This window comes from Lygodium microphyllum, chromosome 4 (assembly GCF_053477565.2).
Source record: "Lygodium microphyllum isolate KBCC chromosome 4, Lygodium_microphyllum_v1.1.10, whole genome shotgun sequence".
Lineage (NCBI taxonomy): Eukaryota > Viridiplantae > Streptophyta > Polypodiopsida > Schizaeales > Lygodiaceae > Lygodium > Lygodium microphyllum.
This window is the reverse complement of record NC_141138.1, coordinates 167,419,690-167,433,893: the sequence shown is the minus strand read 5'-3', so window position 1 is coordinate 167,433,893 and position 14,204 is coordinate 167,419,690. Positions and strand designations below refer to the sequence as shown.

At 43.0% G+C, this 14,204-nt stretch overlaps 1 protein-coding gene across 5 annotated transcripts in view; it reads right to left on the bottom strand.

Annotated features, from left to right (window-relative positions):
• Positions 1-556: 556 nt before the first annotated feature.
• The window catches only part of LOC148037870 (uncharacterized), a 137,351-nt gene continuing 123,703 nt past the window's right edge, over positions 557-14,204 (bottom strand). For 2 of the 5 annotated variants that reach the window (XM_087676832.1, XM_087676830.1), the window contains 5 exons: positions 7,945-8,019; positions 1,776-1,835; positions 1,605-1,669; positions 1,204-1,294; positions 562-1,102 (listed from right to left, as the gene is read on the bottom strand). In XM_087676832.1, coding sequence (XP_087532958.1) covers positions 1,055-1,102; positions 1,204-1,294; positions 1,605-1,669; positions 1,776-1,835; positions 7,945-8,019 — 339 coding nt within the window. In that variant the 3' untranslated portion in view covers positions 562-1,054. Of the gene's footprint in view, positions 1,103-1,203; positions 1,295-1,604; positions 1,670-1,775; positions 1,836-7,944; positions 8,020-14,204 lie in introns of all 5 variants that reach the window. The other 3 variants (XM_087676834.1, XM_087676833.1, XR_015690724.1) reach the window with 3 other exon arrangements.

Here is a 14,204-nt window from a genome sequence, read left to right as displayed (position 1 = left end):
TGGAATAATTCTTAATCTTATAGTGCTCTTATGTGCTATGTAAACCACCTCTTATTGGTAAAAAATTGAAGTCCAATTCAAGAACCAACCCTAATTATGGAAACATATTTCATTGTTATAATTGGATTCTTTACCACTCTTCATGTTCTTGTTATTTCTTAAGAGCAATACAATTATGAATGCTCATGCATAAAATACCAAAGCTATGTATGAAGAAAGCCCAACAATGTTCATGATTGTGGGGCTTCCTATTATTATCACGCCATTCATCTTGATTCTATACTTATGCATAGATCATTTATGTCACTTTTAGGCAATTAATTTAAGTGCTGAATAAAAGTTTTTTATTCAATCTATGTGTCCAATGCCAATTGAGGAAAGGTCCTTTTGAAAGTTAGCCTTTGTAGAGTTCTCAAAATTAGGTAATGCTACAATTTACAAATCACAAAATTAGATAATACTATAATTAAACTGTATAGAAGTTCACTTAAGCTAGCTTGAATTAACGATTCAAAAACAATGAATGTGTAAACCATTTGCCAAATTTGGTGGAATATAGCTTCCTATGAACGTGTAACACATTATGTAAAGCTAGATGACTTCCATGATATAGTATGGTGAAGAGTCGGCATAATTCTCACTACAAATTTAAAGAGAGGATGATCATGCCTTTCATTATAACTAAAGTGCATGCTGCTTAATATATATGTTTCAAAGTCTATTCTTTAAGTATTAGCTCACAAACCTGATTGTTATGCCAACAGTTGCTTTTCTATAATCTCACAACACCTCTCCTTGCTCGGAATTGATGTGTTTGTGTTGTGCCATTGTTTCTTGCTTGATATTGTTGTGAAATGGTATTGCTACAAATGAAAAAAAACTAACAATTCTATTATATTGCAAAACCATTACTATTAATACAAAACTCTGCTGAATCTTCATGGAGGACGGCCATGTCTCATTTTTCTTTCAAGCAATGCTTTTATCCATTCAGCTTCCTTATCTGTCAAGCCAAAGTGCACATTGACCCTCTCCACTCTCGCTGATATGGGAGCTACATGTGCTTAGCCCTTGTCCAACCATAAGTACGCAGCAAGCGAATCTGGTTATCAAAGAAGTTGGTTCAAAAGGTTCAAAAGGTTATGTGAAAGACGTTGGTAGCAATCTCAACTCATGATTACGGAAATCTTGATATATACAAACCTGAGCAACCAAGTAGATAGCCCTGACAACTCTGGCATAATCTACACCAAGTGATTTTATCACAACTTCAGCCAAGAAGGTGCCCCATAAACTGCATATTCAAAATAGTAATGAGGATAACCAGCCACATCCCTGATAAAAGAAGGCAATTTACACTAAATGTCTACAAGAGATCTCTACTTAACTTCTGCTTGAAAAAGTTTTGAGTATGCTGTCATTTCATGTACATAGGCATAAGAGGTGCAAGAAGTATGCTGTGTGCATAAAGCCGATGCATAGTTAGGCTGGTGCGTGCAATGAGCGTGCATATTTTGTGAAGATTGAAGTTTTTTTCTGTGGAAAACTTATGTAGCTACTTCCACAGATGTAGCTACCATCTTTTTTAGAGCTACAGAGCTTACAGTGGACCCATCAGCATTGAAGTTGTTTTTAATGCTCGGTAGCATGATGCCGCCCCAAGTAAACCCTACAATTGAGTTATTGTGTGGTGTAACAACAATCAGATATTTGCTTCATGCAGAGAATCGAAGTTTGCATTAAATCTGTGACATATTAATTCAGATGTATGGTACCTGTCTTGCTGCAAGCACTGCAACACGAACCTGCAAGCTTAAAGCAGCGCCTTTCCCCCCCTTTAACCCATAGTTACTTAACATTAGTTTCAAATATCAAAGAATCAAACATGAAAATGCATTTTCCTCTGTGATGCTGAATTTTTCTGTAGGAAATGAGGAAAACTTTGCAAACTTAAAATTTGGAATTGTGCCTGGATGAAATATCACGGTTAACAATTTCAGACACAACAGAACACAGAACAAGATGTAGTAGAAATTGCTAACTTGCAAACTACTTGTAGCTGTTGGTGCTGATCAAGAGTGATTCCAAACAGGTGCCTAGTGCATGAAGGCTACTCTACTAGGCACAGCTCTCCAATTTTGGTACGTTGGTGTAAAGGGTTTAATGTTAGATAGGGGTTGCTATTATAAACACAGTAGATTCAGTAATAACAAAATAAGAAACAGAGGATTGAGGAGAAAGGGGGGGGGGGGGGATCACAAAAGTGGTGATACCAGCTCTCAGCCTTTTTTTTTTTTTTGCTTTTCTTTGATACTCCTCCTGGCAGCGGGGTTCCTAGCCAGCCCATTTCCCAAGTCTACTTTTCACCATCACCCCCCACACCTTCACCTCTTCTGCCTCACCTTTTCATCCTCCCACCATTTCTTCCTCCATGAAATCCACCCCATCTTCACCCTGAGTCACAGCCACAGAGCCTCGAAAGGGCACCAGACTTCCTGGATCCTTGATAATGGTTCTCAAGGATGGCGAGAGAAGAAGAGTTTGCAAAGAAATGCAGAAGAGAGAGAACAAAGAAAAGTAGAGGTATGGGGGGGATATTCAGCACTGATAACCTGCTTCTTGCTGCAAGGAGACATGAATTCCTTTTGACTTCTTTGACAAGCATAAGGATATTTCTTTAACACTTTTCTCAAAATCTTTGAGTTGGGAGGAATTTTTTGACTTCAGCAAACCATTCATCCACAACTTAGACTCAAAACGCTTCTTTTGAGGTCAGAAAGCTGTGGCAAAACAGCCAACCGTCTGCCAGAGTGGAAAGTTTTGAGGAAGAAGAAGTAGTTCGGTCCATCCAATAGGGCCAGGAGGTGTGGCTTACCATTTCGAGACTTTCTGATCATGAAGATCCCCATCCCCAATGGAAGTGGAAAATTCCCATAAGCTGCAACTCCTTGTACGACCAAGGCAAGCATCAATAAAAACATATAGTAAAAGCTAGGCATGTTGAGGAGAGATACAGTCTATTGTCGAGGCCAAGGTGCTACTGCGAGAGGGGGGGTTGGGGAGGGCGGTGGAGCTCTCTGCTTGGCTACTGTGGAGGAGAGGATACAAGAGTGTGGGGCTTGTCAATGCTTGTGGTGGGGGGCTGAGGGTGGGAGATGGTGAGGGGGAGTAGTTTCTGGTGGTAGTTTGGGGGGGGGGCGGCTGGGGGGGTGTTGCAAAGTGTGGGGGGCTGGTCTGCCCTGTTGTGAGGTGGGCTGCAGGTAGGTGGAGATGAAGAGTGGTGTGCTGGAGGTAAGTTTTTTTTTTTTTGGGGGCGGGAGGGGGAGGGGGGGAACAGGGACCACCCACCCTTTGGTTGAGCTCACTGGGCTTGCTGAGCCCCTAGCTGCCCCCTATCCTAGCAACACTAAAGTCTAGTGGAGCGATCATCCTTCAACTGTGCAGTTCCCTGGTGCGCGTCTTTGGCCTCAAATCGTGTGCAGTGGGAGGCTTGGTGACTGAAAGCGTAGCATTTAAGGCACTGTCTAGGCTGTCCTATGACTATGATTGACTGAGAGAATGTCTTACTACCTCAATCTCCAAGACTTCAGGAATATTCTTCACCTCTGTAGCTGCCACCTGTACCTTTGACACCCTTGTAGCCATAATTGCATCAATAATCGAGGCAGAAAGCATTGTGGCAAAGAGCCACCCAAAGTTCACGAACTGGCAATACTTGACCACAAGATTGAGAAAGAGGAGGGTGACAGGGTGTTTGGGGAAGTGATGAAGCCTGAGGTTTGAGACTGTGAACCTGCCAAATTGGGGAACCTTGTAAATGACTCCTGTAGTGGATACGACTGGAGAGCTGTTGATAAGCTCTTGTCCAGCATCCACTGATGTGCATCACACAATAAAACTACCTTGATCTATCAACACTACTTCAACTATCCACGAGGCATTGATGTTCAAGATGGATCAAAGTCACTCTTGAAGCTATGATTTAGAAGGGGGAGTGATTGGTGACCTGTCTAAATATCGCAGTCTCCTAGAGTCTCTTCTTAGTGGCACAAATTGTTTGAAGCTGTTCCTCAGAGAGAATGACTCGCAAGGTGTGTGATTGGGGGGGAACTTGTGAAGTGCAATAGCGTCAGACTGGACATTTCCATTGCATTCATTCTCTGGAGACCACCAGGGTGAGCTGTTGATCATTTGAGGAGAATGCTACTGCAAAGGAAGGGAGCAGCCAGTAATAGGCCTGTTCTTCAGCCAAGGCGAATAAGGGGAGACACTGGGTCAAGGGGGTGGCGTGCAAGTGTGAAGCTGGCTGGGACAGAGGACACCGGTGGTGGACTGAGATGGGTGTATGGAGAGTGGTGAAGTAGCAAGGCAGGGAAACAGGGACAAGGGGGCAGCAGGGAGAGGGGTGGCAATAGAAGCACAGGCTGAAGTGAGAGGGATGGTAGTAGGGGTAAGGGCAGACTGGCATGATCTTGGCTGCAAGATCGGCAGGCAACAGGGGTGATGATTGGCTATGAGGTGGGGCAGGGCGGCGTCTAGTACAGCTTGGATATGGGCTAGGGCAATGCAGGTGCAGGCTGGGGCACTGCCAGAGCAGGATCGGGAAACACTGATGCAGGCTGGGGCAGCATGGGTGCATGAGTGGAGGGGTGGCAGTTGGTTGGGGCAGGGTGCGGGGAGGCAGCGACAGTTGGAGGGAGCATGCTAAGGCTGGCAGCCACAACCCACACGCCTTCTTTTGACTCAGCATTCACAAGAGAAACATGCAAGATGGCGCAATTTTCTATCATTTTTTAATTTTTAAATTATGGATGGGAGGTATCTGCCACCTCCTAAGTGGCTCAATCCTTCATGCCTTTCTCTCCTGCACCTTTCCCAATTTCTTGCTCTTCTAAGTGTTTCTTCTCCTTGTTCCAGTCATTGGCTCATTGTTCAAGGGCCAGTCCACTCCTCTGAATGCACTATCTACAAGGTCATAGTACACACTCCTGAGTAGGCTATGACCAAGTGACCAATTGCTCTGCAAGCGAAGTACTGTCAAGTGAATCCTACATATTGAATAAGATCCCCTCAACGCCCTGAAGGGATACTCATGGCCTACAGGAAAGAGTCTATAAAATTGGAACAATGACTTGCACTGATCCCTACCAATCTGAACTGCCTGTCTAAAAGTACTTACAATCTCTGACAAATTGTAAAGAGATAATTGGATGGGCTAGGGAAGAAAAAGATGTGGTAGTCTCTAGAGAGGAGTCATCCTTGTGTGCATCTGTCAGAAGTACATTAATCTCCAAAGATCTAACAGACTACTAGCTAGAGCCTCCTCAGATTGCTACCAGCTGCCTCAACACAAAAGCACCCATTTCCTTATGATATGCTAGGAAAAACCATGGGAAAAGAACTTGTAAGAGCTGCTTGGTAGGTGTCTTTTAGAGCTCGAAGTGGTAGGTGATCACCTAATACCCTATTGACTAGAGATGAGAATTTGAGACCTGTCAATCTCTCTGTGATGAGAATCCTTGTGTTGGGGGTAACTTAAACCCTTTGATTGAAAATAAAAGCTACTATCTAGAGCCTCCTTAGATTGCTACAAGCTGCCAAACTTAACAAAGAAGCACCCACCTTTCCTAGGGGCATGTTATAAAAGACCATTACAAAAGAACTTGTAAGAGCTGCCTCATTGGTGTCTTTTAGAGCTTCAAGTGGTGGGTGATCACTTAATGACCTATAGACTAGAGACCGAAGACTGAAAGCTGCAATCTCTCTGATGACAATCTTTGTGCTGGACAGAAATCAAACCCTTTCTTGTTTTTTTTTTAATTTCATCATGGTGGTGGTGGCACCTGTGTGTATGTGTGCATGCGGTGAGTGTGGGCATGTGTGTGTTGTGTTACAACAAAGCAGTAGCAATACAAACTGAGAGCAATTATCACAATATTTTGCAAGATATATGGGCCATGCGTGTGTGCATTTGTACGTGTGTGTGCGCACATGCGTGCACACCTGCATGCACACGTGCAAGCGTGTGTGTGTGAGAGAGAAGGGCATGTCTGTGTGTGAATCCAGGCGTGGCTGGCATGTCTGGTAAGGGGGCAGAAGGCAAGCCTGAAGGGGACTAGAAGGCAAGGCTAAAAGAGATGAAGATGGTGAGGCTGACAGCTGTGTCGATGGCAGGGCAGGAGAAGAGATGGTTAGTAGAGCCTACATCTCAATGCCTTATAAATTTTTGTGTTAAGACCTGAGAGATATTCATAGCGGTTGAAAGGTACCGATCTCAATGCTTTATCCTAACTTTTTCCAAGAAAGGAAATTTATGTAGATCCATCTAAGCTGTGAATCCATCTATATGAACTTTTTCCATCTAAGCTGTGAATCCATCTATATGAACTTTTTCCAAGCAAGGGAAATTTATGTAAAACAAACTAAGCTGTGAATCAGGTAGAAATGTATAACAAAACAAAATCAAACATGTTTATACATAAAATACGGGGAAGGAAACTCTACCATAAAAGGGTACAACCATTCATACCTCTGAGTAAGTTGTTGAAAAGAAGAAGCTGTCTCCTCTTCTCTTCAACAAGTTGCAGGTAGGTCTGGAAAGGGGCAGAAAAGACTGATCTCTAGGTTCTCATGATGGCTGCTGCAGGTCTCTCCTAAAATTTTCTGCCAACTCATTTAGCTCAGATCTGATAAGAAATGTAACCAGGATCAATAATGTTTAATTCCCCTCTTAATCTCAGCTGAATAACAGCATCCCATGCATGCTGGCCCATCCCTTCCTGATCCTTAATAAGGTGCTTCACTTGCCAACATGAATAAAAGTATCACATCCAAACAAAGAGTACTTAGAGACTCTAGTTGTGCTCCCATAAAGTAATTTCTGTCTAATGCTCAGTAGCAAGGTGCCAACTGCTGCAATGTGGCGGCTCACCAAGGTCCTAGACAGGACCAAAGGAAAAGGCTTATGAGGACTCCACTGAGCTACGGAGTAACTTACAGTCAATCTGCAGGATTCATGCCAATTGATGAGTGCACCTAAGACCAAGCAAAATACCTTCATCACTGTAAGAAAGGCCCTAAAGTTACCATCATCTCCATCTAGATATACTGATGTCTCATCATTAGATACAACATCCGTCAACTCCTCACTCTAAATTTGAAACCCTGATCCGAATCCAATGGGTGCCGCCAATTGAATGACCTTTGAACAGGTGAACCTAAGGAAATTTTTGAAAAAGGAAAAACACATCAAGTTATTTGACATAATAGTCACCATAGCTAAATATGCAATCCTGCAATATCCAGGTGGCTAGGACTCAGGACTCAGGAGTCAGCTGCAGCTGTATTCTTGAGATCAAGAAGTCGCCTGCAGGTTAGAATATCCATCCTCAAGGACAATGACAAAAATTCAACCCCATTAAGAAGTCAGTCCCAAACTCTCAGTCCAGAAAAACAGGCAATCTCAAGTATTGACCAAAATGGAATCAATATTCCAAGTGCACAATGGAGTCAGGAAATGGCTGAATGTCTATGAGGTACTGATACTCCTGAGGGACACGAGGGAAAGAAATGGACAGTTTAGTAGAGACAGCAGTACTAGAGCATGTGCTCCTGTCACCTGTAGATTCATCCATTGTCCTTTGAAGAAGAAATTGGCAGTTACAAAATTATTGAGAGTACAACAGAACATCCTCGACGGGTGACCATTTGTACAGCTGGTTTGAATACCCAGAGTTGACCCAATTTCCCAGTGTCATCAAAACTTCTTATAAGAAAAATTGACACATGTAATCATGAAGCTTAAGCAGAACATTTTTAGCATTTCAAAGGTAACAGTTTAATTGTACTTATTAACCCTTTTTACTCAGGCATGCACTAGCCACAGGAAGATTTAAGCATACGTTTGTAAATTCTCTTCAAAGCTTAAGAAATGTACTATATTACCTCTTTTAAGACTTCCTTCAAGAATTGATAGCGTGCTGTCTCTACAAGAAGTTTTCCTCCAAGCCTCTTGGCAGCCTACAAAGCAATCTGCTAGTCAGCAAAATTTCAGACAGACGTATACATCACACACACACACACACACACACACATTGTGTGTGTGTGTGTGGTAATTAGTTAAACTATATCAAATCACACGAGTTCAAAAGTCAGATCATACGAAAAAGTCACGGCAAAGGAGGAGGAGAGATTGTCGCATGCCAAGGAGCTCAATCCTCCCTAGGGAGAAGATTGGCATGCTAAACAAGATCTAACTACCAATGTAGAAGACCCTTTATCTTGGCAATATGTCCCTCGACACCCATAACAGAGTTGAAGAGAAAAGCAGTCTGGTTAGTAACTCAACTAAGCCAACCCCCCCAAAATCTGAAAAAAAAAAGGAACAAGATCTTCATATATGGCTGTCCCTAGGTGGGATATTTTGCCCTGACACAAACCCGATTAGAGAGATGCAGTGACAAACCGACCACAGCTCTCCAAATATCCGATGGGAGGGTCAAGATATTCTTGGCTAAAGCAGGAAATAAATCTATGATGCAAGGATTCCACACTGGTTGTGCAAAAAAAGCAATTGCAATTTGACATTTGGCATTTTGGAAAAGCCGTTGCAAGGGAAAGTCCACTAGTGAGCCCTCTCCAAAGAAAGATCTTGCATTTGAACGTGGTATACTTGCACCACATTTGAGGGGCCCACCTACAACCACAATTTACAAATTACAAGTATACTTATTACTAACAATACTTGGAAATTGGAGGTTAGAGAGAGAAAGAGTCTAGAGAGAGTTGAAACTTGAGCCTTTCAAGTTTCAAGTTTCAACTTTCAACTTTCAAGATTCAAGAATGAAGAGAGATGGGGCCCGGGGGTTGGGGGCCTTGTGACCCGGGGGGAAAGAGAGAATTGAGATAGATCATAGATACTAAAGAGAAATTAATTATTAGAATAGGGAGATAGATAGTTATGCGTAAATCAAATTTCAATTATGAATCATGATATTATCATAATGAAAGAAAGTGAAATAAATTTAAAAGGCAAATTGCAATGTATACCTCAATGATAGCTTGTCAAATGTGGCGGTAGATGAATGTGCCCGTCGTTTTCCTCTCCCTCTTTCCGGTATCTACGGCCCGCAAAAAGTAAGTGCCGAGTGGACACGAGACGAGTATGTTGATGATGCCCCGTTTCTTATAATCATTCCATCCGTCGGTGAGAATGGAGCAACCATATTTTCTCTATGCGGCCTAAATAGGATCAAGGGCTCTATCAATCCTCTCCTCTTCATCAATCTTCTTCGTTCTCATGTCATTGTATGTAACACCGGTCCATCCTTCACATGGACCCACATTGGCAACGGCTTTTACCATCTTCTTCCATTGCTCTTGCTTTAGTACATTGAATGCAAGATTGCACTCAATCACCATGCGTGCAATTTCAATGTCCGCAAGTTGTTACCTTTCTCTAAGAAAGGCAATCGATCCATGCACATGACCGGGAGCTTGAGAGAGAGAGGATTGTCTCTCCAGCACTGCATGAGCCTCCACTCTTTGTCTTTTACCGGCGCCGGATGCGGATGTGGAGTCCCCCAACACTAATGGTAGAGGCCTCTTCCGCATTGGTTGAAGATACACCCACATTTGATGCTTTCTCGTTAGTAGGCATAGGAGTTGGTGCCGATAAGCCACTTCCTCCTACTCTTGTGGATCCCCTCTCATCTTGGTGAGAATCTCTTCCGCGATGTTTTGAGGGATCTCCTTGCACGGAGCAACTTGCCCCACCGTGGAAGATGTTGGAGAAGCCCAGTTGTACCACTTGTATAGCGCTTCCCGCAATACTTGCATGTCCAATGGTGGGAGTTGGACTTCTTTGTGTCCCTCTCCACATGGATCGTATGCAAATTGAAGGCCTTGTGATTCTCACGAGTCATGGTGCCGATGATGAATAAAGAGGCCCGAGAGAGAGAAAGAGAGAGAGAGAGAGATGCTTAAGTCTCTCTCTCTCTCTCTCTCTCTCTCTCTCTCTCTCTCTCTCTCTCTCGCATTGGTAGATAGATCTCATTCGGCACTCTGACTTACTCCCTCGGGAGGACTTACTTCCTTGGCATATGGCAATTTCCTCTGCGTCTTTGCCATGACTTTTGTAACTCTTTTGTTGTTTAGTACTGAGATTTTACACATGATGGCTTAGAGCCATCGTATATCTTGTAATCATGTAAACTTGTACCTTTTTTCGTAATTAATACAATTACCTTTTACGAAAAAAAGATGCTTGAGTCTTGACTCTTGAAACTTGAGTCTTGAAAGTTGAAAGGGAGGCAGACTCGAGAGGCCCGAGGGTTGGGGTAAAGTTGAAAGAGCAAGAGTAAGAGAGAGGGGATGGGAGATGAGAATAGCAAATGCTTTGATAGGGTGCGGGATAGAGGGGATGGGAGATGAGATTTGAGAATGGTAAATGCTTCGATAGGGTATTGGAAAGAGGGGATGGGAGGTGAGATTCGAGAATGACAAATCACAAGTCCATTCAAGAATCAAGATCCAAGAGAGGAAGATGAGAATGGTAAGTGCTTGCTGAATTGGTGTGGAAGCATGGAGGAGAGGAGCACCTTTTGTAGATGAGAGAAGGGTCAAAGTTCAAACAATCAAAGAGAGAGGGGTCAACGGTCGAAGAGAGGGCTGACAGCTGGAAGGAATCCAAAGAGGGCTGGGGGAGGGGAAGCACATGGCTGGAAAAGGGGGTGGGATAAGGTATCCAAGGCTTCCCACCTCCCCAAAAAGTGCAAGAAATGCGGGAAACGCAGAACGCAGGATTGAGGACGTGCATGCCACGTGGCCCAAATAGGCCCGTTTTAACATATGAATTCGTATCATACAGATAGTACCGTACGGGTGGTGCCGTACATCTTATGGAGGCAACTATGGGAGCATTCTAGCTCCCCTATGGGTTAATAGTTCCTTTTGCTGATTTCATGATTAAGGTTAAGTGCTTTGCTAATTAACTTTATGATTAATGCCTTTTCGTTTTCCTAAAGGCTAGTTTTATGGTCAAGGGGCGAGTCCACGACTGCTCAAGTGCAAATAGCTCAATGTTATCTCAGGACTTTGTTTTCGATGCATCAAGTATTTACATTTGTTCAAGTGATCATAGGTATAGTGGGTACACCGTAAAGAGAGGAAAGTAGAAGTTGATGTATGTTGAGTTGGGGGTCTTCAACGTATTGGCGGGTTATTGCTTGCACTATGAAGGATCAAAGGTTGCAAGAATAGTTTCTAATACTAGGATCTATGTGCTCATAACTTTGTAAGCTTTAGTCAATGACTTGAGTTGGGTTTCTTGCACAAGTTGGTGGGTTGTTGCCTGTACTCAAATTGATGATCATGGCTGTGGGTTTTCCAGCAAGTAACGCGCAGATTGCTGTTGCGCAAGTAGTTGAGTTGGGGCTCTTGCACAAGTTGGTGGGCTGTTGCCTATACACAATTTAAGGAATGTGGTTAAGAGTCTTCTAGCAAGTCATGAAACCAGCCTTCCCTCTTGGATAAGGTGGTAATACTTGATTAAGAACTTAATTACAGCAATCAATAAATAAGCATAAACAAAAAATGCATACTTTACAGTAATGGCACAGGTCTTGAGATGGCTGCTAAACCCTAATTTATGTAAAAATTAAGTGCTGAGAATGGTAGGGAAACACTGAGATCTTTTGAGAGAAGGTTAGTGTTGGGTATTTGACTCACGCCTCACTTACGCCTACGCTCATATGGGAGTGTCGGTGATCAGTAGGACACTAGGGCACTTTTTACTCTCGGTAGGAGAGGTTTTTTCCCCCAGACTTATGGTCTTATTGTTGTATGTACTTATGTGCTTATGTTACACACATTTGGGCACTTAGTGTGTGTCGGGTGTGAACACCCCCTACAACCCTAAGGTTTAAGGGTTGTACTTTGTACTTTCTGGTTACACTCATTCAGTCTATTCTCTTGGGTGTCGTGCTTCAACTCTGTCTCTCACTCTCACACCGTCTACTGAATCTAAGCTGCACTTCGATCCTTCCATCTCACATTTGGTATCAGAGCAGTCTTCAGTGCATTCAGATGTTTGTGGGCCTATGCAAACCATGTCATTGGGCGGTTGTTATTATTTTGTGACATTCATTGATGACTTTACACGTTTTTGTTGGGTCTACTGTTTGAAAAAGAAGTCAGAAGTGTATGATGCATTTTTGGCTTTCAGTGCACTTGTTGAAAACCAACCTGGATACAAGATTAAGACTCTCCGTTCGGACCGAGGGGGGGAATACATGTCCTCTATGCTGAATTCTTTTTTGTAGCAGAAGGGCATAGTCCATCAGTATACTACAGCTTATACTCCACAGCAGAATGGGGTAGCAGAGAGGAAGAATCGGTCACTCATGGAGATGGCCAGATGTATGCTGAAGGCAAAAAGCTTGCCTCGTAGTTTTTGGATGGAAGCAGTCATGTGTGCTTGCCATATTTTGAACAGATGCCCTACCAAAGCCTTGAAAACCATCACACCTTTTGAGGCTTAGAACAGCCGTAAACCTTCTGTCGGTCACTTTCGTACCTTTGGGTGTCTTGCCTATGCCCATATTCCACAGGTACTTAGAAAAAAATTGGACAAGAAGGCTGTTAAGTGCATTTTTATGGGATATAGCAATGAGAGCAAAGGCTACAGACTCTATGATCCCGTTACAAAGAAGATTTTTGTCACCAGGGATGTTTTTGATGAAAAATCAGAATTATCCTTCGCTGGTTTGGATACATATCAGGCTGCCCGTGATGTTTTGAAGGGCTGCTGCCCATTACTTTTGGTGATTCAGCTGGAGCTTTAGAAAATGAACCTAATGTTCAGCCAGCTGCTCCTATGGAAAGTGCAGAAATTCAGCCATTGGCTGATCGGAATATTCAGCATCATGCTGAAACTGAAATTCAGCAAGAGCTTGCACACAGTCAGGATGCTAGACAGCTACCTAGATGGTATTTGCAAACTATGTAAGATAGTCCTTTGGATGCACCCATGGCTGGTCGTACTAGAAGGCAAACTCGTTTGCATGATTCGGCACATACCATGGAGTTTATTATGGCAGCAAGTACTTTTGATAATGAAGAGCCTGAATGTTATGAGGATGCACAACACAGTGTGCATTGGATGGCAGCTATGCAAGCTGAATTAGATTCTATTACTAAGAATCAAACTTGGGATTTGGTGTCCTTGCCATTTGGGAAGAAAGCCATTGGAACGAAATGGGTCTACAAACTGAAAAGAAAAGCAGATGGATCCATTGATAAATACAAGGCACGGCTGGTAGCTAAAGGCTATGCACAGAAAAAGGGCATTGATTATGAGGAGACATTTGCTCCTACTTCCCGTATGACGACCATCAGGTCTATGATTGCTTTGGCTGCACATTATGGTTGGACAGTGCATCAGCTAGATATCAAGACTGCATTTTTACATGGGGAACTTCAGGAGGAAGTTTATGTAAATCAGCCCATTGGTTTTGCAGTTGAAGGCTCAGAACATTTGGTATGCAAGCTCAAAAAGGCACTATATGGTTTGAAACAAGCTCCTAGAGCTTGGTATGCAAAAATAGATGCTTTCTTGCTTGGTCAGGGGTTTCTAAACAGCTCATCTGAGTCTACCCTTTACGTATGTAAAGAAGGGGGATCTATGCTGATTATATGTCTTTATGTTGATGACCTTTTGCTCACTGGAACACATGCTGATCAGATTTCAGCATTCAAACAAAATTTGCAGCAAACTTTTGACATGTCTGACTTGGGAGTTTTGCATTACTACTTGTGCATCTAGTTCATACATAATGCTCGAGGTATTGGGCTATCACAGTCAAGGTATATTGGGCAGCTTCTTGAGAAGTTTGGCTTACAGGATTGCAAGCCAGTTTGTACTCCCATGGAACCTGGACTGAAATTGTCATTACATGATGATAGTGATTTGTTTGATATACATACATATGCTCCTGCAGTTGGATGTCTTATCTATCTATGCAACACTAGGACGGACATACAGTTTGCAGTTTCAGCTTTGAGCAGGTATATGCATCAGCCACGTATGTCACATTGGCAAGCTGTCAAGCGTGTTTTTCGCTACCTGCAGGGTACTCGTTCTCTTGGGTTGCTTTATGCCAAGGGGGGACCACTACAGTTACATGCTTACAGTGATTGTGATTGGG